The following is a 25,706-nucleotide window of genomic DNA, read 5'->3' on the forward strand; positions in this document are numbered from 1 at the left end:
GACAGCTAGAAATTTTCTTCCTTTAATAAAAAAATCCCAGACACACTTTGAAGTCCTAGAGTAAACCAGCAACAGAACGAAGTGAATCCCCCCACGGGGGCGCTGTGGAGCCAGCATCATCAGGAAAGCTCCAGGCTTCACACCTGACATTGTCAGGAGCCGGCCTAAAAAATAAATTACAAAAAGGCTGTTTGGGGAAGACCCAGATGAACTGTTTTTCCCTCAGGTGCGGCAGGGGTCAGGCAGACTACAAATCAGTCCGGGAACTGGCTGCCTTAGGGGCGTATTTAGGCATCAGTTCATTAATCTTCCGGATGTAGTCAGACTTCTCTGCACAGCCTTTGCACGTCTCCCCCCAGTCATCCAGGATCTTCTTTAGCTCTTTAACTCGGAGCTTCTTCAGGTCCACTGTGCTCAGGTCGATCTGCTTGTCTGGAGGAGAGAAAAGGGAGAGCAAAGAGCTGGGTGGGAGCGGCCATGGACCCCCAACAGTCCCAGGTTGGATCACCCCTGCACAGCCACATCACCCCTTAAAACAAGCAGCCCTAGTGGTCGTACGGGGGGCGAGACACATCCAGACACACCCAGGTGTGTTAGTGTCCACTGCCCCCAATACGGGGAACTGGCCCAGGAACCTTCACCAGGGGGGTGGGTCTCATGCTGGCGGTGTCCACCAGAGATACGCAGTGTCGCCAGGGACAGGGATGAAGGCCGCAAGGAACCTTACAAGAGGAATGTAGCTCCTACTCCCTCAAGTGCCTCTTAAAATAGTCACAGTAGAGGTCAAGTGACTGTAGAATGACAACTCCAGGGTGACACAGCAGACAGACCCCTAGCCCCAATTTCCCAACACAGGTCCTGGTCAGGCCCTTGAGCCAGGAGCTTACTCTCCATAACCAGTTGTGACTAGAGAGACCTCGAGCCAACTGTACCTGTCCCAGGATCACTCTCAGAAGCCCAGGCATCCTTGACACAAGTGGGGGAGCGCAGGCTCCTGGACACCCAAGTCACAATAAAATATGTTGGTGCTGTTTACATTTTACAGAAGAGGACAACTATTTCTGGCCCTGACTCCTTCTGAAGACCTGGACTATTTTTTCCACTAGAGACCTATTCAGCCAGAGAGATGCTGCAGTGCCCAAAACTCTCAAGCTTGCCTGTCTGGACACAGCATTTCTTTTCAAAATAATAAAGATTGCTGGGCCTTGAGAGCTTGCAGCCAGGACAAGAGAGTGTTAAACCCAAGTCAGACCACATCCATTCTCTGCTCAAAAACTAACGTTCCCAACTTCACTCAGACTAAAAGCCAAATCTTCACCAATCTACAAGGCCCTCTGTGACCTGCCTGCCCACCTGTCACGCCCCTGGCTGCCTTTGCACTGCCTACTTCCTCTGCCTGGAATGCTTTTCCATTAAATGTCCTCTTGGCTAATCTCCTTCCTCCTTCAAAGTCTGAGGCCTATTTTGACCTCTACCCACCATGGTGCCAGATCTGTGCTCCGGTCCCCCCTCCTGCCCCTTTTTAGCACTATCTACCATGCTATATAACTCACTCCTGACGGCTTTAGTTTATCCCCTGCCTCTCTCAGCTGGAAAGTAAATGCCATAATGCCTGAGCACAGAGGAGGCACAATGTGTGTTAAATAAGGCCTGGCCACACGCACCATACTTTAGCTCACAGATCTGGCTGTCCTTCTTCTTGAGCTTCTCACAGATCTTCTCCACAGGGATGTGGTGGGCCAGGGGCTTTGACACCTCATTGATGATCTTGGTGGCTGCATCATCTGTGGCCCCAATGTAGTAGCACTGCAGCAAGAAAGGACAGTGGCTTCAGGAGGTTCCACTCGCGAGCCATCTCCTCCCAAACATACTAACATCTCAAAACATCTTCCTTCTCTGCCAGGGCCTCGTTTTTCCATGCCCTGCCTGTACTGGCCATCAGATTCAATCAGTGTAAACCCTGGGCTCTTAATACATGCTTAGTCCCAGAGCTGACAGCTACAAGATGAGTTTGAGAGTCACCAGGGTTCAAACCTTTAAACAGAGACAGACAAACCAGAGACTGCCAGGAAATTAAAGCTACAAAAGCCACCATTTCATTAGGGTTCTTGTCTGCAGTTGAGCCCTGGACTGCTCTGTGCACACTTATCTTCGTCTGTCCTCACACATGCCAAACTCATTCTGGCCCTGGGCACTCACACCGGCTGTTCCCTCTGCCTGGGACTCTTTCCCCACCACAATGATGGCCCTTCCTCAGAGAAATTCTTGACTACTCTGTCTAAATCAGCACCTGCCCTCTCTACCATACCATCTGGGTCCATTTTTTCGTGTTACCCATCCCACTGCATCTTTTGTCTGTCCGACTGTCATTTCTCTCTCCTAATACTCCCAGTGCCCAGCACACAGTATGTGCTTAATCAATACTAACAGAATGAAAGACATCACAACTGCAGAATATATGAAAGCACTTTAGTCCCACATTAGTTCACTGACAGACAGCTGGCCTCCTGAATAGACAAGAGGGCAGTACTTTTTATACAGGGACCAAGGCCAGCTGGGGAGGGTCACCAGCTACTCACCAACCGATTCTCTTTGCCTCTTGCTTCACGGCAGAACTTTGTAAGTTCTTTTTCAACAGAAGCTGGTGAGAATGTGACATCTCTGTTTTTGAGGTCCTGGTAAAACCTTCCCAGGTAGGAAATACACACTGGAAAAGAAAGGGAAGGAAGATGCTCAGCAATCACCAAGTTGCACCCCAATCCACCAGGAGGGAACTCCGTCAGCAAATTTAATAGGAGACACAGAGAGAGGTGAGTTTTTCCATCACCGGTTTTTCTCAGGTGCCCAGAGGTGGACAGAACCTAGCTCCAGGTTGCTGCGGTTCCCTGCTACACCCAGGGCATGCGGGGAACGAGCATCACCCAATGACCCACAAACCCCTCCCTGCTCCTTCCATAAAGTTTCAGCCAAGACTGAACACGTGTCCTTGAGATGGACTCACTGTGACCTCATAAAGAGACAAACTGGAGGCCAAAGAGAAAAACGATCCAAATGCTGCCCATTTCCAAATATAACATCGAACCCCGACGTGCGGCTTCGCAACCCGACCAGACCCGTAGCGGTGCCCACGGCCGGCCCTCAGGATTGCCGACCCGGGCCAGGGCCGCTCCCGAGAGCCTCTGCCCAGTGATGGGAAGGGACAAAAACTCCGGCGTTATCTCAATTTCCGGCCAAGTTTTCAGCATCACCTAGTCCCGACTTTTCCTCGTCGGACCAATGTTTTCTAGGCCCAGGAAACGTCTTCTAGGCCCGGCCTCTGGCCCTCATCGGACGGACCCCGCGGGGGACAGCCGCCGCCCCCGCCCGCTCCAGCCCCGGCCTCTCGGCCGCTCCGGGCTTGGTTGGGCTCAGCGCCGCCGCCACGCCAACCACAGCGCGCGGACCCCGGCCCCACCGCACCTTCGCAGTCGCCGGGTCGCAGCGACCGACTGCCCGGCAGCACGCTCAACGCCACCGCCACCGCCAGCCCGTGCGTGGCCCACATCCTCCGCCGCCGCCGCCGCCTCCCGACTGAACCGCGCCCGCCGCGCTGCGTTGCCTCCAGGCCCCGGCCGCGCGCCGTAGCGCCCCATTGGCGGGAGATCCCCGCACCCTCCCACACGCCGCACCCTCATTGGTCCACGCGCCCCAGAGCCCAGACGGCCGGCTCCACGCTGCCCTCCCCCATTGGCTGGTGGCGTCACCGCCCCGGGCCCTAGACAGTTGTCGGCCGCGGATTGAACCAGGGCCGGCCGCAGGAAGCGGCGGCTGAGGCGGCGGAAGCGGTAAGGCCCGCCATCTTGGGTAGGGGCAGCAGCTTTGGCCGTGGCCGGGCGCCGCGGGCTGGAGTGGTATTGCGACGCTGCCCGCGCATGCTGAATTGTCCCGCGTGTCCGCCGTTGCGGGCCCCACACCTGTCCGCAAAACCCCGCCCAGGGCCCCGCCCCGGAAAGGTGAGGGGTTCTGGGGGCCAGCCGCGACCCAACAGGGCCGGCAGGGTGGGCGGCCAGCCGCAGGCAAAGCTCCGGAGAGGTTTCTCTCCTTTTTCTTTTTTTAAGCGATCACGTGGGCGGGGGGAACCAGCCCTGGAGGAGCGTCTGCGAGGCTTGCTGACCCGGCCCGGACTTTCCCATCAGCTCAGGCGCCCACCCGCTTGAACCCCGGCTGACAGGAGCTCGTCTGGCACGGGAGAAGACCTGCAGACTCTGGGCTGGAGGACCTCCCACCGGAAGGGCTCACGTCCGTGCTGCCCTCCTAGACCCAGGGAAGCGCCCGGGCTAGGTGCCGTGGCTGTGGGATCAGAGCCGTCCCGCCTCGCAGTGGGGAGGTAAGGGGGTTTAGGTTTTTCCCCTACTCTTGGAAGAGTCCCACATTTCCTCACAAGCTCCGGAAGCCTCGCCGAGTTGGCTGGCCCGCCGCCTCCTGCCTCCCTGCTGAGCGCTCGGGGCCTTTGGCTGCCTTCCTTTCAAGTGCAAGGCTTAGCTTCCTGTCCCGGAAGGTAGAACGTGGGAAAGGCTGGCTGGGCTCAGTGTAGAAAAGATTTCTACGGGGCTAAAAGGGCTTGGAGCCCAGCGACCAGGGTTGGAGAGGGGCACCTGTGCTGTTCCCATTCAGTAAATTCAGTAGATCAGTGTCAAGTATTCATCTTTAATTCACATCACAGCAGTCAAAGGAGTGGGGAAAGGGGGAAAAATCAAGTGGCAGATATTTACATCTAAAATTCACATTATTTGTTGGATTTAGAACATGCTAGCACAATATATACAGTAAAATACCTCTTGGGACACTAGTACAAATTTTTTTAACTTTGCTTTCTGGTACAGGTAAGATCATTTTTAAATCACTTTTTTTTAAAACATAAATACACAAAAGAAATGGTTAGAAGTTTTCTTATTTTAAATAAGCACAGAATGCCAGAGGTTAAAAACACATTTATAGGGCTGAATACCAATTGGACATCACACTCTATACATTTTTTGCTCAAATTCCTGTACAAATACACAGCATTCAAATAGGTATTTACAAATAAGCTTGAAAGAATGAAAATCAGTATTTCACCATCTTTTCAGAGGACTCTTATCTCTGGCCTCCCACTTCCCCTCAGACTGGCTGATTCTCCAACAAAAGGGATTTGGAGGATGTCTTTTTCATCTAGGTAGGGAAAATGAACCTGGCTCACCTTGCTTAAAGCAAGGCCAGAGGAACCTACACTCCCCTCCCTACCCTCCAGAGCCACCAGGTGGAGAAGGGAGATGTTCTTATGTGATGACTGCCTTGTCCAGGGCTTGAGGTTCAGAAGTGCGCTAAAATCTAAATGTGCCCTTCTACCTAACAATCAAATCCAAAGCTAGCCCCAGACCCTCTGACACTTGTGAATACCAGATAGTCCAGGCCTGTCCTCCGAGGCTGGTGCTGCCAAGACTGATCCACTCTGCCTGGAGTCAACATTACAGTATAGAAATGACCCCCAAATACTACTGATAAATGCCCCCAGATGCCCTGAAAGTAATGTGGTCCTCCATCTTTCCTAATTGGTCACTTGCTGGCATTCCTGTTAAACAAGCTGGCATTTCTTTTCAAGAGAAAAACACCTTGACCATGGCCTTGTCTGTTTGGAAAGGGGGGTGTGGGAAAGGGCTGGGGGATCAGGTCCCAGGGCCTGGCCGTGGAGCTCAGACAGGCCAGCAGAAGAGGAACTAGGGGAGAACATACCAGCTCAACAAGGAGAAGCCAGTCTTGTGACCATCAAAATTATGAACTCACGCAAATGGAAGAAAAAAATATTTTGTAGACTTTTTTTAAAGTAACCTAGAAGCACCCTGGTAAAAGACCATTACTACCCCACTCTGTTCTCCCAAATAATAAACCAAGAGGAAAATCAGTGCCCTGATCTGAAAAAGTTTCCTATAAAGACACCACTGCGCTCTGCCCAACAGACTGGGGAAGCTGGAAAAACTGCCCTCCTGCCTGCCCTGAACCCTGAGTGGTGGTCCCACAGGCCTGGAGAGGGGCCTCTGCACTTGGCCACTTGGAAAGGATAATTCAACTGGTGTGGCTCTCTGCTTCCAAAAGGAGAAACTCCTTACTCTCTTTACCCAGGAGCTTGCTGACCCTGACCACAAGTCCTCAAGGCTTGGTAGCCTGGCTGGGCAGCCAACCCCACTGCTCGGAGGTAGTGCTGAAAATCCCTGATTCAGGAGCTGCATGACAGGCATTCTGGCCACTTCTGAAAGCTCAGAGGATTTCTGGCCCCTGCCACACCCCAGCCTCACTCCTATACCAGCTCATCTCTCAACACATAGCCTCCTGGGCCCTGGGGAAAAGGTGGTTAAGGTAGTCCCTCTGGCTCTACACCCTCACTCAAACCCCACAGGATGGGAGATAACCTTTGCAGATCCATTTGCCAAGGAGGCTCCTGCAGGACGTGAGGTGTATTGAGAGTGGGGGAGCAAATGGTCAGAAATAAAAGTGATGGAGGGAAAAATCCAAGGTAGAGTAGGAGGCAGGGCTGGCCCATGGAAGCCTGGCAGTGTGCCCTGGGCGTGCAGCTAGGCCAGGTCACATGCTTGAGCTGGCAGGTTGGCCCAGCCATCCCCTCAGTTGCACACACCTGGATGGAAGAGTGGGCAGGTGGGCATTTGTGCAAAAAGGCTCGTAGTCCCCTTGTCCACCTGTGACATGTAGTCCACATGGGCCTTGCAATCCCTGAATACAACCATGAGCTCTTGTCCACATAGCAAAGGAAGAGGTCCCTAGTGCAATTTCCATTCTGTGCATCTCTACCCTGGAGGCAGGGCTTGGGCTCCTACCCCCAGGCCCTGCAGAGCTGCAAAGCAATTCTGTCTGTGCAATATCTCCATATAGCTCCACGTGGTCTGGAACTGCAGGAGGAAGAAAGCATCTACTGCACGAAAGAAAGAAAACTCATAGAAATAGAAAGGTAGAAAATGAAATAAAAAGAAGCCACAACCCTTCATGCTGCTGAGGCCTCTGGACACGGCAACACATGAGTTCACGGCAGTAGAACGTAGACTCGGGGTGGTTCTCTCCTGAGTGCCAGGCCTCTTCTGGCTCCCTGGGGGGGGACTTGGATTTCAGACCTGGAGTAGTTGGGCAAGCTGCTCACCGAGGGCGGCATCCCAGCCGCCTCTCTGCCCCTCACTGTTCTCCTCGGCCATGTTCCCAGGCCATGCGGGCCTGCTCTTCCTTGACGCTCCCAGGAGGCAGTGAGGCCTTGCGGTGCAGGCCCCGAGGCCTCTCGGCCTCTTCCCGCAGCAGCACACCCTCGTCGTGCTCCAGGGCCGGCAGGCGGGGATGGTAGGGCTTGGGTGGCAGCGCAGGTGGGTCCATAGGGTCCTGAGGGATGACGCATCCTGGGGCTGAGTGGCTTCGACACGGCTGGGCCTTGATGGAGTCAAGGACGGCAGACTCGGAGAGGCTGTAGTGGACAGGGAGGTAGGGTGGCTCAAGATCTTCATCAGCGTTCCAGGCTTGGCTTGGCATGGAGTCCATGGTGTCGGTGCGAGGTGGGGCCTCCGAGGAATGCCCAAAGTTACTCTCGCTCAGGGAGGACACACCACTGCTAGCACTGCCGGACAGTGTAGAGTTACTGCCGTCCAGGCCCGACTGGGGGCTCGTGGGGGAGGCTGGGATAGGGTGGAGGGGAGACTGCAAAAGAAAGGGTAGGCATGTTAGAATCTTTCTCTCCAGATAGGCTGACTGGCCCACCATGCAAAGAGAAGACCAGGATTCTGCTTATTAATGAACTTTAACTCTCATCAACCGCATGGTTCTTGTTTATTCAGCAGCAGCCCCCCACCTTCCTGCGGTCCCCAGCAAGCCAGTGGAGCCCCAGAATCACCTGCATTTCTATGGGCCAATAAATGGCCCTGCCCTGGCTGCTGGGCATTTATGCCCCCTGGAACCAGGTCCCAGGCTGTTGGATGTGGCTCTAGGGTACTGACAGAAGGGCTGGGTCGTCAGGCCAGAAAGTACGCTAGTGGGCCATGGGCCAGATGAGTGCATTTTGCTGCTAAAATCTGTGATAGAGTCAGTCTTTTCCAATTTGCAGAAGAATTAATAAGTTTTTCATTATTTAAGCTTTGGTGCCTGATACTTCGTACTTGACTGGACTCTAGTTTAAAATGCTCTATAATGGACCACAGGACCGTATCTTTACCTCTTGAACTGTGGTGTGTTGATACCTCATGGTGTTGGCAGAGTCCCCCGGCTTCCCACTGCTTATTGCCTACACACTCCAGGTGCTGTGTGTTGTTGTCTCCAGGACCCTCTGACCTCCCTGTCCCCATTGCATTTGTTGCAGGACACATTGGTCATCTGCATCCCAAGTGTGGTTCTGGCCATCCCCAGCTTCTGCTGGGCTTGGCTCTCAGGGACAGAGGAACAGGGGAGGGCTCAGGTTCTTTCTGTAGACCCCAGGGGTGATTCCAGAGCAGACAAGATGGCTCATCTCACAGCTTGTTGGGGTGTCACTTCAGTACATTACCTTGCGCAGGGTCCGGGCAGGGAGGGCCGGGGGGGTGTCACCCAAGGGGTGGTGGAAGGCGTCAAAGTGTAAGGAGTAATGACCTGCAAAGGGAACAGAACCAGAGCCTAAGCTGGGGCCACTCTTGGGCTGCATGCCAGCACATTTTGCTGGGCCAACTGGGCAGGTGTGGGAAGAGTCTCCTGGGGACCTCTCAGCATTGAAGGCCACAGAAAAACCTCTCTTCATCAAAGTTCTCCAAAACATAGGCTGCTGGAGTAAAAGACACCTACGCCACACAGAAGGTCAAGAAAGTTGAGTGCATCAGAGCCCATGGAACAACAGGTCACAGGCAGTGGTGGCTCTCTAGCCCGCTGCTGGGCGATGACAGGCTGATGAGTATTGGGCTTGGCACAGTCAGTTCTGTTGTCTTCAGCCTTCCTGGTTGGGAGGGCCTCACTGAGTTTACCTGCTGTACTCAGAAACCTCACTGACCCCAAAGCCCAGCAGGATCCTTTCTGTGGCTGGGATGTATTTTCCTTCACTGAGTCAGCCCAGAGAATGGCCCATCTTCTCAGCCTTGAGGGCTGCTGCCCTTGCCCCTGAGCAGAGTCTGAGACCAGGGACTATCTGGGGGACCCGCTGGAGGTCTTCTTACCATGCAGCAGGCTTCGGGGAGGCACTGGGGGGGCCAGGATGCACCCCGTGTGGGCAGACAGGAAAGGCTGGGCCTCTCGGGCTCCGCTATCCAGGCTCCAGCTGCTGGGGGCTGCTGGCACCGCTGAAGGGTGGAAACAGATGGCATGAAGGGAGGTTACTTCTTGAGCCACCCTCTGGGAGAAGCCCATTCTATGGGCTTCTCCATATGCTTCTCCATAGCATATGGCTTCTCCAGGTGTGCACTATGTACCCAGAACATGTGGGGGTGGCATGCCAGCCTGTAGGACAAAAAAACATTGGCTAAGCAAGACACTGTGACCCACAGTGGAGAGTGGCCAGGGATAGAAGCCGCTTAAGAGGATGGCAACAGAGTGAACTGATGTTGAAGAGTACTCAGGATGAGGCAAGCTGACAAAGTGCAGCAAGGAGTAAACATCTGCAGCCTCCAGAATTTGCCAGGAGGAGAAGAGAAGAGAAGAGGTGAAAAGAGGAGAGTGGAACAGGTTGATGAGACTGAGAATACAGAGAGAGCACAGGCCACAGAGGTTTTCACCAAAGTCAAGAGTCAGGGCCCTCCTACTGCCCCAGCCCAATGGGAAAAGCAGAGAGCAGGATGGGCAGGAGGCAGAGACTGCCTCCTAGAGCTGGTGCATGGCCAGGGAATGGGCAGAAGCTGCCCTGACAAAGGGCCTGTGGTAACATACAAGCTTCGCCTATTTCCATTTCTTCTGTGCCCACCGGCTGGGTTTGGGATACACAGGGGGTTTTTCTAGGTGAGGACTCTTATTCGCTTTGCCCACTGGAGAAAAGAGTATAAAGCCCAGGTGTTGTGGTCCAGGTCCAGCTGGACCTGCTACTTCCCAAGAGGAGGCAGGGCTGTGAAGCCCATGGGTGCTTTTGGGCATGTAGAGAGGCCCAGTTCCTAGGATTCACATATCATGGATGCAGGGTAGAGGGGGTCCTGGACAAAGGGGAACATGGAGTGTCCACCTATGCTAAGGAAAGAGTCCAGTGCCAGAATACTGGCCCCTTGGCCAAAGCTGGGGTAAGCTACTTTGCAGGAGGGGACAGGAGAGGAAGAATGGCTGGACTTTGGGATATGAGGGTGCCACTGCAGGAGCAGCAGGGGACATGTGAATCCTGTTGGCCAACTCCTCCTGGAGAACAAATACCACCAAGAAGAAATACGCCCTTTCTCTGATGAACTAGGCAAGCAAAACTCCTTTTTGGGCTGTCAGCAGCAGGGAAGCAGCTCACAATCCAGGGGCCTAGCCGTATTCCGAGGCAGTCATAGTTAAAGAGAGCCTGAGAAGGCTCTGGAAGGGGAGAAGCTGGAGTCTAGCCTTTGAGGAGGATGTGGCCAGGAGGGGCTGGGCCCCACATGGTCCAGGTGACGAAGATGTGACGTCCATCCTCTTCCTCCTCATTGGTCAGGAACTGGCGTGGGCTTGCAGCAGAAAATATGGTAGAACTCCACTATCTAAACAGTCTCAATTCTAAGGAAGATTGCTCAGTCTCATGGGATGGTTGATGGCTGGTGACAGGAGGGAGGGTGTAGCAGTGATTGGGTGGGCAGGCACTCAGCTGTCATCTGAAGTGAGGAAAGAATTCTGAATCTGATAAGCATCAGGTGGATTCCAACAGAAGGCCTCCTCAGAGAGCCTGAGCCACCCCAAGATCAGGACAGGTCCACTCTCATGCAGGCTTTCCTCAAGATGTGGCATGAGCTGCCTGGTCCTCAGCACTGAAGCTTCCCCTCTCCAAAAAGAAAAGGTCCATCTCCATAAAAAGCCACCAAATTTCAGGGAATAAGAAGCTAGGAGGTAGGTCTGGGCAGCTTCCCCAAAGGGGTTCTGACAGCTCAAGATCTCACCTGCATATTTAGGCCCTAGAAGAATTGTGGGGCTGCAAAAGTTTACCCACAAGGGACCAAAGGAACTTGCAGGCAGGAAGGCTATGGTGGAAGAAAGCTGACAAGGCTGCACTGGTTTACAGAGTGCCTGCCTGAGCCACTCCATGTGAACCAGAAATCATCAAGCTCGCCCCACAGCCTGATGTTTGTGAGCAATGTGGCTGGTGGACCTTTGCAGTGCAGCACAAGTGCATTGGGGCTAAGGGAAAATATAAGATAGAGTGACTTATTCTAGGAGAAGAGGGGCAATCCCCACTGTGTTCTGGCCATTTCTCTCTCTCTGTTTACAATGGCCCAGCACTGGCCTGAGGTCCCTAGTGCATAGCCCATAGCCCTGAGGGCAGGCTTGCCTGGTCTAGGAATCACTGCCTGGCAAAGAAAGATACTTGCAAATAAGAAGTAGAGTCCTTGTGGAACTCAGGATCCTGATAACAAGAGAATGGTGACAAGTATGTACAGTTCCTGTCCTGAAGGATCCAGGTAGAGACTTAGGGAGTTATTACTCTGGCCTATGTGTTCCCACTATGTAAATGTCTAATTTGCTGCCCACTAAAGCACTGGCCTTGTCGTGTGGACATGCTTGCTCTGGGCTCAGCTTCTGTTCTGAGACAACTGTCTTTCCTTCGACACCTGGGGGTGCGTGTCCAGCTTCTTGCTGCAACGTGGTCTGTGGCCTGAGGCTCTTCTGTGTCCAGTTGGCTTAGGGTCCTGGTCTGGTCACCAGCACCCACTGGAGCTCTGAGCCTGTCTGTGCTCTTGGCTGGTTTTCAGATTGCTCCACATCTCAGGTGAAGAAAAGCCACTGATGATTCTGGCCCTTGAGGCTAAAAGGGCACTTTGTTTGGGGGCACAGGTGCAGGGGGGTCCAGGTAAGCCACATGTTTTTGGGATGTGCAATCTTGAGGCTAGGAAAGCATCTTCAGTCAGAATTTCCATGCCCTTTGTGGTTGAGCACCCGGCACCAATGCCGACTAGGCACTGAGGTCATGCACTCAGTATTTGGTCTCGTAAAGAGGATACAGAGACACGTCCTCTGTAATGAGCAAGGGAGGAACAGTGACAGTGGGGACAGCACACAGCACTTAGTGAGGAGATGCAATGACAACAGCTTGGAGGGACATGTTGGTATGGGAACATGGGAGCAGGTTCCCATGCCCTTGGTGGGCAGTTCCCATATGTTCTTATGGGAACAGGTCGCATTGTTGGGGACTGAGTGTACCCTAAACTCCAACAGATGGAAGAGAGGCGAGAGGAACCTACAAGGAGAGGGAATGATACGGGACCAGGTTCTGGTGTGGCAGATAGGTTTAGCATAGTCCCATATAGGTATTGCTCTGTGTTAAAATTAACTCAGGTCTCCATGTCTGGGTCTTTGGGTCTGAGCCTGGTTCTTCCATCAGCTTGTTGGAGCAGAACATAGGGTAAACTCCACTATCCAAACAGCCTCTGTTCTAAGGATTGCCCAGTCTCATGGTATAGTTGGATGGGCTGGCAATGTATAAGATGGACTCAAAGCAGCTGCTGGCCAGAGTGAATACAGGAGGACTGGACTCCCTTAGGGGTACCCAGGACTTCCCTTGGAGAGGGCCGTCTCTGGGAAATTCACTTTGCCATGGCCTGTCCTTCCCATTCTTCTTGGGGCTTGCTGGGCAGCAGACCTGTTCTGAACAACAAGGAGAGGTCCCTGAGGGCTCAAGTTGACAAAGACCAAAGGGGGCACAGGGCCTGCTGAATTCTGGGGCTGGTTGGGAGGATCCCAGGGGAGTAGTTGCCCACGGTTTGCACATAGCAGCCTGAGTTTTCATAAAGGTGGGCTCGGGGCAGGTGGCAGCTGGGGCCTCTCTGAGGGTGGGTCCTGGGAGGGAGAGATACAAACTAGGATCCAAACTAACAGGATCCAAACCTCGGCATCAAGCCAGATGTGGGTTTAGCAGTGAGCATAGGAATTGGTCAGGACTCTGGACAGATAGACAGGCCTAGGTATTGGAGTATGGCTCAGCCTTGGCTAGCTGGTGCCCAGGGACAAGGGTCAGATGCTCAGGATGGGGACAGACATGGGGGAAGGCTGCCAGGGAAGGGGAACAATACCTTTTTCAGCCACAGACAGATTGGGATCACTGCAGGGTTTGCAGGCTCCGACCACTTGCTGGAACAGGGCCCGCTGGAAATTTGGCAGCTGAGGAAAGGAGAAAACATCAAAGAGGGTTAAAACAACCAGTTACACCTTGGGGGCAGTGTTGTGGGCTACAGGAGGCAGGACATTCCAAGATCAGATGGGGAACTCAAAGCAGCGGTACGGCTCATGCGTGAGATGTGTTGAGAACTTCAGGCCAGCTGTAGGAAGACTGTCCAGATGGTCCAAGAAGGCCATCCTCCAGACCCATGCCCAGCACTGCTTTCTCAGGACAGGAAAGAACTAATTTCCTTTGCCAGACTGTTTAGGGATGCAGAGTCCAGGAGGCTGACCAGAAGGACAGAGAGCCACACAGGCAATGTGGTTCCAACTCTGCTGCCATTCTACCCACAACTGTACTCTGTCTGGATTGCTGGTCCTCAGATTCAGTGCAGTCCCCATCTGGGAACTCAGCAGCCTTCTGAGGGTCTTATGGCAGAATGAGAGAGGGATGTAAGACAATGCAGAAAGCCTAGCAAATGCAATGAGGGAAGTCTAGGCCAACACACTTGTAGCAGAGGGCAGCCAGTAGGCTGGGTGTACTACCTGACCATTCTCCAGGATGGCTGCTGGATACATGGCACTGCTTGGGCGGTCCCGGTGTGTGGGCAGCAGCAACATCATTTCCCGGGCGTGGCGGTACTTATCTGGCAGAGAGGGAGAGCCTGTAACCAAGTGAGAACAATCACGCACAGATGACAAGCCACAGATGGAGAGCCCAACGGGCAAGCATCCTCGGGGCCAGGGAGCCAGGTTAGGTGTTCCCTTGCAGTTGGGGTGAGTATGAGCTTGGCAAGCACAGGAGGAATGAAGCAGAGCCTGGTGGTTAGATGGTTGTGGGGGCTGCACCTGGTGTCCCAGCCAAGGCAGACATACTGCAGACTGGGGTGATGCACACCCACTGACAGAGTCCCCTCACCATGCTCAGAGGCAGATCATGAGGAGAGTTGAGGAGTGGAACCAGGCTCTAGCGGCCCCCTGCACCCAGCACTATTGGGAGATGGGTATGGCCTGGATGCTGGGCTCTCTCAGGAGGCCCAGGCATGGGCACAGACCAGCTTGCAAAGAAGCCATCACAGAAACAGAAACACTCAGATAACATAGCAGCACAGTTCTTACTTGACACTTTGTCTCTACACACTTACCTTCTCCAGACACCACTGGCCTTGTTCTCAGTTGGCCCCATACCACCTTTTCCCAGAGGTTTCTCCCTCCCAGATTCCAGGCCCCCAGACCTGGCCTCTGTCTTCCTGGCCATCCTACTGTAGCCCTAGAGCTAGACAGGCTGGGGCCTAGGGCCCTGCATATAGGTGGCTCTACAGGGTTTCTCACTCTGAGACTTGCCCTTCAGTGAACTCGGGGGTCATGGCACTAGTATGGGAGTTGTGGGTCTTTAACCCAGGCTCTTGAGTTGACTTGGTTCATATTCTTCTCTTGTGAGGCCTCTGCGGTGACTTCCTCTGGTCTAAGAAGCTGTTATGGAGGCCAGACCACGCCACATATGGTATGGCCCGGTCCCCATCAAAGTAAACCATAGCTATAGGCCCAGGAACCTGTCAATCCATGGTCCTTGAGGGGACCTTCCACAGAAGGAGTGAGAATAACTTACTGGCTTTCGCTGGGAATGGATAATTTGGAACGCACTCCAAATGGGCACTAGTCATTGTGCCAGACACCAGATTGTGCATGAAAAACTAGTGGGGTCTCCTGGACCCCTCATGCAAGGGTTACCTAAACCCTAGTGCCCCCTATTTGTCCACTGGCAGCCTCTCGCTGGCTCAAGTGGTTGAAACCTCTCTCTGTGGCGTGCTCTTAGTGAGGCTGGGCTCCATCTGAGAGGTGAACTTGCAGCTCCGGAGGCTCTGTGGCCCTGAAACCCAGGGTCTCTGGGGTCTTCCTTTGACTGTGCAGTGCAGGCTCTATCAGAGCACAACTAAAAAGATATTCTGCAGCCAACTTGCCCAGGAGTCCTTGAGAGATTCCTCTGGTACTCATTGTAGTCCAAGAAGATGAGGCTTAAATACTTTGAAGAAGTCAGTATAATAAAAACCTGTAATGCAATTATTATTTATGTAAACTTCTTCTACAGCTGGTCTAAGCGATCCTGTTTGCAGAACCTCAGGGCTGGCTTTAAGGTCTTTTTAAGACCTAGTCATAAAAATATCCTTCATTCATAAGGGAATGAGTAAAGTATGCTTTTTGGAAAAACTAGGTTTGAATTGCTACTATGGTAATTTTCTTTACAGATTTCAATGTTTTCTTTTAGAACTTTTGCTCTCAGGGAACATCAAGAGAATGACTATATAAAGAAAAAAAGAAAAGAGCTCCTAATCCAACTGATTTCTATAGTGCCTTCCCAGCAAGAAACTCCAAATGTTCCCTGAGCCCTGCAAGTCACAGCTCTGGACCGGGATATCCTCCACTTAGCATGCACAGAAACAGGCAAAGAAAGAGATACATCGGGGCCAGCCCTGTGGCCGAGTGGTTAAGTTCCTGTGCTCTGCTTTGGCAGCCCAGCGTTTCACCGGTTCAGATCCTGGGTGTGGACATGGCACCGCTCATCAGGCCATGCTGAGGCAGCATCCCACATGCCACAACTAGAAGGACCCACAACTAAAAATATACAACTATGTACCGGGGGGCTTTGAGGAGAAAAAGGAAAAATAAAATCTTTTTAAAAACAAAACAAAAAAAGAAAGAGATACAGCACCTTTACACAAACTCAGTTACATCAAACTCATACCTAATACCCGTTCCATACCAGGCACGCAGTTGGAACATGGTATACTGCCTTGCTTAGGTTGGCCATAGTCCCTGACCTCACGAAGCTCACAGCCGGGCTCACTAGGCCAACCTCAGATCTGTGTACCCAATATCCTGATACATATTTGGGGGCTAGGATGGAGGGACAGCAACCTGCAGGCCCCAGGGGCTCTGCTGAGGATGTGCGTCTGTCACAGAAGGCCCTCTGGTGCTATAACAAAGGGATTGTGAATTTTCCAACTCTACCATCTCACTTCCCTTCCACTGCCCTCTGCCCTGGGAAGCCAATCCCATGGTAGGAGAGAATGATGACTACTTTTCATGAAAACACTTCACCAACCACAAGAGCTTTTGTGTCACAGGACTTCTGAACTACTTGAGTTGTAGTCTGGTAAACCCCAGAGCCACCAAATCTCAGATGACTGTTATTCTAGGAGGATCAATCACAATCCCTGTGTTTCCTGGCCCGGATCAGTCTTTTGACCACCAGAGGGAGCTGCCAACATACAAGAGTTTAAGACTGTGCCTTGCCAACCGTTTATCTTGAAGGTTTCCAAAGTAACAGGGACCACAGCTGAGAGCTTCAATGGGCATGGTGAGGGAGGCCACTGGTGTCATGACCACTCCTGGGAGTGGGGGAAGTGACTCAAATGCAAAGAACCCTCCACAACACCTTCTCCATGAAAGCCTTCCCCTCACCTGTAACACCAGACATAAACCCCAAACAGAGTGGACTGCTCCTTTCCTTCTTTGTGCCCAGTGCATCTACTACTGCATCTACCCCATTTATCTGAAAATATCAGTCTTCCTCTATGATGCTGGGTCACATTCTTCTATCTTCTCTCACAGGGCCTAAGACTGTGCCTGATACATGCTGGGCTCACAGTTTTCTCCAGATGGGCCTGCATGGATGTTGTAGCCTAGAAGTGACTTCCTGCTCTTTCTTAACTGCCTCTGCCCTTATCACCATTCCATTCTTTCTTTCCAGTTCTATTTCACCATTTTGTTTACTTAACATGCCTTGCAGCCCATTCATCTTGAAGGTTTCCAAAGCAACAGGGACCACAGCAGAGAGTGTTAATGGGCATGGTGAGGAAGGCCACTGGTGGACTTAATGTCTACTGTGGGAAGGGAAGGGGCTTCTATTGGCCTCTCGATATATGATAACCTGGAGTTTGGCCCTTGCGATAGCTTGTCTCCAGAGACGGTGACCATCAATGCCTTCCCTCCCAAAACACACATGCCACTCCTCACATCATCAGGTGGAGTCTCGTTCCCCACCCTGGTATCTGAGTTGGCCTTAGTGACTTGACCAGCTAAGAGAATGTGGCAAAAGGGACATTCTGGGACTTCCAAGACTGTGTAAAAAGTAGCCTTGCAGCTTCTGCCTGAGTCTCTTGGAATACTTGCTTTGGGGAAAATCAGCTGCATGCTGTGAGAAGCCCAAGCCACATGGAAAGGCCATATGTAGGGACTCAGGCTGATAGCCCAAGCTGAGCTCCTGGCTGATAGCCACAATCAACTGCCAGCCATGTGAGTGAGCCATCTTGGATGTCTAGCCTAGTTGAGCCATCAGATGATCCCAGCCCCAGGTGACATATGACTACACGCTCATGAGAGAATGCAAGTGAGAATCGCTCAATGAGCCCTGTTAACCCACAGAACCATGAGAGATGATAATAAATTGTTGTTTTAAGCTACTACGTTTTCAGGGGGGTTGTTATGCAGCCATAGATAACCAAGCCATTTGAAATAAAGAGGGATTACTTCCAAACGAGGAGAAAATAATATCTCTCTATTCAACTCTGATGATGCAAGAGCCACGCAGATTCCTCACTGAGCACTTGCAAAAGCTTGATGAGTGAACAGAGATCAGTAAATGGTTAGCTGGAAGGTAACAACGAGCCTATGAGGTCCCGGATGGCATTCTGTCCAGGGCACTGAGTACCAGGCACAGCCTAGAGGAAGTATCTGAACAATGTCAGAGTGGAATTGAGTTAAAATGTCCACTCTTTGCGGCCTTCTGTTTTTTATCAACAATCGTCTTCAGCAAGAACACCCAGATAAAGTCTTAGATATGGCTGAGTATATCTTAGAGAGTTGTTCAAGTTAGAAAATACCCACACAACAGATTAGATTACAAAATCTGGGTTTCTATACCTCTGTTCAGTGTTAAAACACTGCAAATGCTGACCTCCACTACAGTATTTGTGGCTAACTTCTCAGGGTTTCCTTCCTTTTTATCTCCAAAGCCATTTTTCAATGTGCCTTCTTTATAACACAAATCACTGTTCCTTCTTTATGTTTGCAGCCTTCACATATGGACTGATCTTCAACAAGTACCCCTTTGTTGGTTCATTTGTCTTCTTTAACACTAAAAATGCCTGCTTCCAAACGCTGGCTCCCCTTTTCTGAGTGTTATAATCCATGTTAGGAAGGCAACTATGAAAGTGGAATGGGCATCAGATTGAGGGCTGGAGGGTGTAAAGACTTGTACTCCAAATTCAGCTTGGTCACAAACTGGTTGGATGACCTTAAGCCCCTCTCACTGGTCTTGTTTCCCCCACAGCAAATGAGGGGTTGGGCTGGATGCTTCGGGTGAGTCTGTGGCTGCACCTGTTGCAACCTTATCCCACTCTGCCGTCTCCTGAAGCTTTTCCTGGTTGGCCACTGCATCTCTCCATCACTTTGCCCCTGTTCTCTCTATCACTTCAACTGTGGGCCTTAGAGGTTTGTGTGCTTTGAAGAGATTTTTTTCCTTAATGACTCTCCATGTCATAAACGTGTGCTATTTCTTTGTCTTCAGAATAAGAAGAACAAAGAGATTTTATCCCTCTGAAGCCTGGAAGCAACAGCCAGTGACTGGCTGGCAAGCTCAGACCACTTTCTCCTGTTACTATCCTGCATAGCCAACCCTGGGAAGCACTAGATCTTAGTTACCACAGCTAATTTCCATCCTACTGCAATGATCCTACCTAAAAGGAGAGAGAATCAAATTTTAACGTAGGATCAAGGATCAGAATGTGAAAAAGATGCTGGCTCTGAGAGAACAATATTTATCCAATTGAATAAGAAATCAAGCAATAATTGGCAAAGTAAATAGCTTTTTATAGAGCCATCTCTCTTGATTAAGCCATTCCCACCTGAAGAAAGTGTTTCTGGTTATTATTACTGTTTTAGAATAACATTTTCCATTTTAATTTTAGCCATCAAATTTAATTTTCATACTTTGTCATCATGCTTGATTCCTCAAGACAAGACTCACTTTTGCCTTAACTTTGATCTTTATTCTTCACACACTTCAATGGAAAAGAACTGAGCTCCTAAGCTGTGTGTCCCCTTAACTGAGGTAGAGATGCATTGGCTGGTGACCTCAGAGGCAGCACAGCTGCCGCCAATGCTCAGAGCAGGGTCTGAAGCCAGCCAGAGAGAGAGTTAGAGGTAGGAACCCTGGGTCCTTAGTGCTGAAAGCACAGATGAACATTCTCTCAGTCACAGGACCACTTTCAAAGACACAGCCACAGAGGAGAGGAGGAGGAGTGAGGCCTCATGAGGCTTCCCTCTCCTCTCCATTCTGTAAGCAGCGCCCTGCCATCCTTACCTCGGGCACTGGAAGGGGCAGAGGTAATCATCTGGGATGGTGCTGAGTGAGTGGAACTCAGGCTGGAGGAAGAAGGGCTTGCCTGGGACGAGGACAGAACAGAGACGTTGGTGACTGAGCCCTGGTACCTGGGATTGGGATACGCGAGCTGTAAAGGGAGAAAAATCAGCAGGATAGAGGTCTGAATGGCCAGACTGTAGGACTGGCCCAGAGTTGGCATCTTCATGCCATGAGGTGCCTAGACCCAGTATCTGATGCTGTACCCTGGGACCTGATGGAAGCCAGGCTGATGGACAGCACGAAGGGTCACCCACACCACGAAGGGTCACCCACACCACCCATGGAGCAGAGCTGTTGGGTTGGCTCTAGTGATGGTGCCCATGGAGCAAGCAGGACTCAGCCATCAGGAATGCCAGGCAGGAGGGCAATTTGCAGAGGATCTTTCCTACGAGATCTCTAAGAGCAGCCAGGACTGAAGTTGGATTTCTTTCTTGGGAAATAAGGCCTGGGAACCGTGATATGGGATGGTGTGGAGGGTAGGCAGTTTTGTTAGCTCTGGATGTTCTGAATTCAGGAACTAGGGAACTAGGCAGAGTTGCCAGCCCTCAAATCAGACTAGCCAGTAGAGAGGTGAGTCCTCCAGGTACAGGACCCTGGCCCATTCTCTTTAGACAGCTCTGGTACCTGCATGTGGTGGTACAGGTCCTCGGGAGCCTCGCCCATGTTGCTGTCACCGAGCATCACCACATTTCCAGCTTCACTAGACGCGTGTGATGAGAGAGAGGACGATGAATGGCGGCCTGTCCCCATCAAGTTCATGGGGCTGTGAACAAGAGTGGGAAATAGGGAAGAGTCAGGCCTGGAGCCAAGAAACCATGCTAGGTGAGGGGACTATAGAAGGGGGTGGGCAAAACAGTCATTCCCAGCCTCAGTCACCACTGGTTTTGAGGGTTCCATAGCTAATGTTCATATCCATCTGAGGCCTGGAGCAGTCCTGAACCCCACCCTGCTGCTCAGGGGCCCCTGGTCTGGGAAGGCCAATGCTACACTGGCATAGCCTCTACTTAAATTGTTTATGGCTACTCAGTCTGATGACAATCAGCAGTTTCTCAATTAAGAAGAATAAGAGAGATATGCTGAATCGGGTCAAGAATCCCTGATCCCCCTTCCTATGGGGTATTAATCTGAGCCAGCACCCAGCCCCTGCTGGGATCTGCTCCTAGATCAAGGGTGTCTTCCTCATATGGGGAAGCTATCAAAAGAGCTGACTGTGAACCATCTGTTGGCTTCCTTTCACATCTGTGGCCAGAAGCCTGCCAACTATCAATATTCGGCAGCCCCTCATTCATTCATTCCTTCTCTTCTGCTAAGTGCTCACTCTGTGCTGACTTGTAGCTCACACTGGAAAACAAAGCCAAGTGAGGGGCTCCTGTCGCTGGCTTCTCCCCTGGCCTGACCTTCCTACCCTGGATGCTTTGTGTATCCTTGGTTGAGCTCAGGCAGACCAGGACTCCTGAGTTCAGAGCAGCCACACCTTGATATCCACATCACCATGTTGTTCTCTTCCTTAAAACTGACTGGTGATCCTCATTCCCCTTGGGATCAAGTCCAAAGGCCTGAATGAACAAGGCCCATTCAGAGTTGGTCCTGGCCCCCTTCCATGCCCTTCAATCCTGTACTCCAACCACTTGGTTCTACTTGTAGTGCTAACCAGGCTGGCTTGTTCAGATCTTGAGGCATCTGCACATGTTAGTCACTTTGCCTGGATCTTGCTCCATCACCCTCCTAATCCCAACTGTTTTCTGCCTAGCAAACTTCTACTTACCCTAATGCCCCTTCCTCCGTGTTCTCACAATACCATGTATACTATCCTGTTACCCAGGATAGCGACAGACAGGATGCAGAGCATGGGTCCTGTGTCAGGAACTGTGTAAGTGTTTGCTCTGTTCTTGGGTAAGAGGGCATGTGAGTGAGTACACATAAGCACTATTTCAGACTTCCTTGCTCTGACCCTTGACATTCAGACTTACCTCTGTGGAGGGGACCTTCCCCAGTCCTAAGGCCGTACCTGTGCCGGTGGGTCATCTTCATGCTCTCAGGACTCATGGGGCTATGGGATGCTAGGACATTTCCCCGTGGGGTGCTGGTGCCTGAACATGCAGGACTTAGCTTGTCCAAACCTGGAAACTCCTGTTGAGAAATGAATACCCCTTCACCAGAGAGTAAAGAACAAATAAGTAATTAAGGGGTGAGAGGGAAGAGCAGACTGGTGGTAGAAATGTAAAAGAAAAAAAAAAGAATTGTATACTGTTGGCTGAACCTGAACTGCTGACTTCTTTTGGGCAATGACCTCTTCATGACTAAAATACCCTCCTAACCGCACTGGAATCTAGACTAGAGGCTGTGAGGCCCTAGGTTGACCCCATTAAGAGAACCCATCTGGAAAAGGCTGATGTTGGTCTGAGTTCATAGGAGTGTGTTAACAGGCTTTCACTGCAGAACAAGTAAAACAAGAGCTGGGAGGCAGGAGAGACAGAGCTGATTATTAGCTGTTAGTCAGTGGGCACCTCTTACATAAGGACTGGGGTTGGGCTTTATTGGATTGCTAAATGGCCCAGCTCTTAGTGACCTGGGTTGAGTTGTCTGTGACACTGCCTATGGAAGACAGGACACAAAATCCTGATGTAAGTAATTGAAAAACAGTAAGTTCTATTTTAGCATAAATAAATTCTCATTAAGTACATACACATCTTGGCAGAAACTTTTGATCCCAAACCCTCCTGGGTGACAGCACATTGGTTAGTGTCCCTATTTGCGACTCTGAGGAAACAAAGCACAACTGTCCAGGTTTCCTCAAGTCCTTCAAAATCTGGGAACCCTAAGTCTACTGGGGATGTTTCTGAGGGTGGCCTGAAGAAGTAGCAGGTTTTCCATTCCCTCTTCCAAAGCATGCAGAAGGATGAAATGTGCTCCTACAGCTGGAGAGGACACCTCCATGTGCGTCGTGGAGACCCTGACAAACGTGGGCAAGCATCTTGTGTTTTTTGCTGCAGTGACCTGATAGCCTGCATGGCAGAGAACCCCCTGAGCGGCCAGGCTCTAGCTTGTCTGGGTCACTTGCTGGGATGGGGAAGTTTGTACACAGCAGAGAGCAGCCACACCGGCAGGAGACACAGTAGAGAGAGAGGTAACGGAATACCCTTCAGATTCAGTGACACTATCCAAGTTCTTTACTAAATGGACATCCTAATTTTAAGGGAAAAACATAAAAGACTTCCTCTGCATGTTTCACCTTTAAATACCCTGGGGAAATCATTACAGAAAGGAGAAATTTCAGGTACTATGGGCTTCCCTCTGGAAAATGTGCCCATTTCTCAAACAGTAGACAAGCTTCTTTTTCTCTTGTTACATTTCATGCTGTTCACACTTGTGCAGGAACAGGCTGAGACATACTCTAGGGGCTTGGAGGGACTGAGATGACCAGAACCTCCAGCATCCAAAAACAAAGCAAGTTGACCCCAACAGGTTAGGCCCACTAAGTCTGAGTAGTCCAGTCTCCCCACGGCATCTGTGGCCAGTGGTCATCCCTGAAGGGGAGCTTCTTGTCCATGATGGCCTTGCCCCACACCGAACAGCTCTACTTCCTTTGCCTTCCTGCCACTTCTACCTAGTGGTCCTGGGTGATAAGAAGAGAGCAGCAGGTAACTGGACTCACAACCCTTGAGATCTGGCAGCCAGCCTGTTTAGCAGGTAAGTTTCTCTAGAAAACACCTGGAGTCAACCTCATGATTGAAAATGGGGTAAGGGCATGTGAACAGGGGGCTCAAGACAACTTGAACCCTATTCTCAGCCAGCCAGTATTTCCTGTAAGACCCTCGAAGGGAAACTAGTCCTGGAACACAGGTCTTGCTTCTGCTTGTGTGTGTGAGTCCTTGGGCCAAATCTTGCTTTGGAGGCCTAAGAGCCAGGCCAGAGTCAGGGAGACCTTCCAGGGCCTGGGCCAGCCCCAGGACCTTCCTGATTCCTCTAAGAGCACGAAAGTACTGCCTGCCCTAGGCTTTCTCAGATGTGAGCCTGGCTCACCAGACATATTGGAGGAAGAAGGAGGGAGGGTAGGAAGAGAGCTAGAGGATAAAGGGATAACGGTAAAGAGAAGGAAAGGAGAGAGAGAGAGAGAAAGAGAGAGCGAGCGCGCGCAGAGGGCTGGCTCAGGCTATGCCTTACCTCTGCAGGTTCTTGGGATGAAAAATATCTCCAAAGAGACCCCTATCTGTGGGCCATATACTTCAGCTCTTTTCTTCCTCATATGAAAACCTCTCTTCACCAGCACAATGGCTTGAAAGAGCATTCTTTGCCCTTGAATCTGACTTCTCCTTAGTGAGGGAGTGAATAAGGGGATTCTGGGCATCCTTCCCGTGGATAGAGTACCCACCTCTGCCTTCTGCCCCTCTGTGGTAGGGACAGCTTTTCCTTCACATTCTCCTTCTCCCTCTCCCACCTATCCTGTGGCTTGATGCACAGGTCTGGAGGAAGGGACACCTGCTTCTACTGCTGCAGGGGCAGGACAGGGATCAGCTTACATGGTAGAGACTGGCCCGCATCATCTGGAACTGATCTATCAGTTTCTTATGCAGAGGGCGCATTTCTGGGTGCACAAACTTCTCATGAACTGCCAGTCCGACTCCAAGGATATGGACCTATTAGAGAGACAGACAAGGGCACTCTGTTAAGCCAGGAAACAGCCCTTGAGAACTGAAGCCATCCTATTTTGCAAAGCCTTTCCCTCCTGGCCACTGGCCTCCAAGCCCTGCAAGACATACCTGCTCCTGCATAAGCTCCTTGAGCTGGGTGATCTTCTCAGCATCTCCTGGGTGTTTGGTGATGTAATCTTTATCAAAGAAGGCCTGTGAAAGGAAAGGCCAAGTCAGGAAGACTCTTCCCAGGACTATTAGTTAGATGGGGCCCAGGAAACTTGAGTCTGAAGATGCCACCTGAAAGACAGCTGGGCTGCCTCCTCACAGGTACACACACCAACACAGCTCTAGCCTGGCCTGCTTGAACATCTTGCAATCACAGGTATGCTTTTTGCATCTAAGAAGGACTGATGGTGGCTAAGTCATTTAAGCCTGGATGCTGGTCCCGGTCCCTTAAGACTGGATGGCCTGGGTAGTGGCCAGGGTGTCTAGTCTCTTAGACAGCCCACAGCTCGTTACTTGTAAAGTGCTGGGCTCCAGGGCTCCTCTTGGAGGCCACTTAACATCCTTCCATAATCAGATGGGTTTAATAAAGGAAGAATAAAAAGGAAGAAAAGGCTCTACCAGAGAGCTGTGCCACAGAAGTAGGGAGCTTAAAGCCTCATCCCAGGACCATCCTCAGTCAGCTGAGGCACAGCCAGGAGAGAGCTAGTTGGGAAGACTATCCTAGGAGGCTGGAATCTCAAGAAGAGGAGCCTAAGAACCACCTTCCCAGCCAGGCTGCCTGTGTGGGTTTGGTCTAGGGCCTCAGCTCACCTCTTGGTAGCGTGCAATGCCTCCATTAACTGCTGCATCGATGACGCCATTCAGGCACATGCTCAGCAGGTTGATGTTGCTGTGCACCTGCTTGTGTTGATACTGGCTGATCAGGGCCCGCAGCTCCTGGTTCTTATTCTCAACCACTTGGATGGCATTCTCCAGTGGGCTCACCTCCACCTGGAGGCACACAGTGTATAACATCATCCAAGGCACAATGATAACCCCTCCCTCATCACAGCCCTGACAGCAGGGATCTAAGACCTGGGATGCTGATTCCCCACCCTTGTTCCTGTGGACTGGAGACTCCCTGGGCCCTTTCTAATGTTCTCTTTTGATTTGTAGGCACTTAGAAGTACAGCAAATAGTGAAGAGCACCAATTCTGAAGTCAGAGAGCTCTGGCATCCTGAACCTCAGAGAGCAGTTTCTGCATCTGTAAGCTGGGAGATTAAAAACACCTGCTGCTTAGGGGTGTTGTGAGGTTTAAATGAGAGAAGGTATATAGAGCCCCCAGCACAGAATGGGCCTGTGGGAGCCTAGGCCAGGCAGGCGGCCAAAGCTC

The 25,706-nt window shown here is 51.5% G+C and overlaps 2 protein-coding genes and 1 long non-coding RNA gene across 17 annotated transcripts in view; 1 reads left to right on the forward strand and 2 right to left on the reverse strand.

The window, feature by feature from the left end:
* MANF (mesencephalic astrocyte derived neurotrophic factor) lies at nucleotides 1–3,795 on the reverse strand. The gene is made up of 4 exons (XM_014840543.3): nucleotides 3,460–3,795; nucleotides 2,580–2,707; nucleotides 1,665–1,806; nucleotides 1–432 (listed from the first exon to the last, which is right to left on the reverse strand). Exons 1-4 carry the CDS (start codon nucleotides 3,542–3,544, stop codon nucleotides 248–250), a joined length of 540 nt encoding a protein of 179 aa, XP_014696029.1. The 5' UTR covers nucleotides 3,545–3,795; the 3' UTR covers nucleotides 1–247.
* On the forward strand, nucleotides 3,779–17,730 carry LOC123279284 (uncharacterized). The gene is made up of 3 exons (XR_006517229.2): nucleotides 3,779–3,992; nucleotides 4,176–4,366; nucleotides 15,536–17,730. It is a non-coding gene; the product is annotated as an uncharacterized lncRNA (long non-coding RNA).
* DOCK3 (dedicator of cytokinesis 3) overlaps nucleotides 4,668–25,706 on the reverse strand; it is a 438,078-nt gene continuing 417,039 nt past the window's right edge. For 7 of the 15 annotated variants that reach the window (XM_044754125.2, XM_044754132.2, XM_044754128.2 and 4 more), the window contains 11 exons: nucleotides 25,144–25,323; nucleotides 24,454–24,537; nucleotides 24,214–24,330; nucleotides 21,702–21,823; nucleotides 20,318–20,456; nucleotides 19,634–19,781; nucleotides 13,816–13,934; nucleotides 13,185–13,272; nucleotides 9,183–9,305; nucleotides 8,546–8,628; nucleotides 4,668–7,707 (listed from right to left, as the gene is read on the reverse strand). In XM_044754125.2, coding sequence (XP_044610060.2) covers nucleotides 7,198–7,707; nucleotides 8,546–8,628; nucleotides 9,183–9,305; nucleotides 13,185–13,272; nucleotides 13,816–13,934; nucleotides 19,634–19,781; nucleotides 20,318–20,456; nucleotides 21,702–21,823; nucleotides 24,214–24,330; nucleotides 24,454–24,537; nucleotides 25,144–25,323 — 1,713 coding nt within the window. In that variant the 3' untranslated portion in view covers nucleotides 4,668–7,197. Of the gene's footprint in view, nucleotides 7,708–8,545; nucleotides 8,629–9,182; nucleotides 9,306–13,184; nucleotides 13,273–13,815; nucleotides 13,935–15,119; nucleotides 15,320–19,633; nucleotides 19,782–20,317; nucleotides 20,457–21,701; nucleotides 21,824–24,213; nucleotides 24,331–24,453; nucleotides 24,538–25,143; nucleotides 25,324–25,706 lie in introns of those variants that run through there. The other 8 variants (XM_070493006.1, XM_044754131.2, XM_044754130.2 and 5 more) reach the window with 7 other exon arrangements.

The sequence above is a fragment of the Equus asinus genome, chromosome 21, assembly GCF_041296235.1.
Source record: "Equus asinus isolate D_3611 breed Donkey chromosome 21, EquAss-T2T_v2, whole genome shotgun sequence".
Classification (NCBI taxonomy): domain Eukaryota; kingdom Metazoa; phylum Chordata; class Mammalia; order Perissodactyla; family Equidae; genus Equus; species Equus asinus.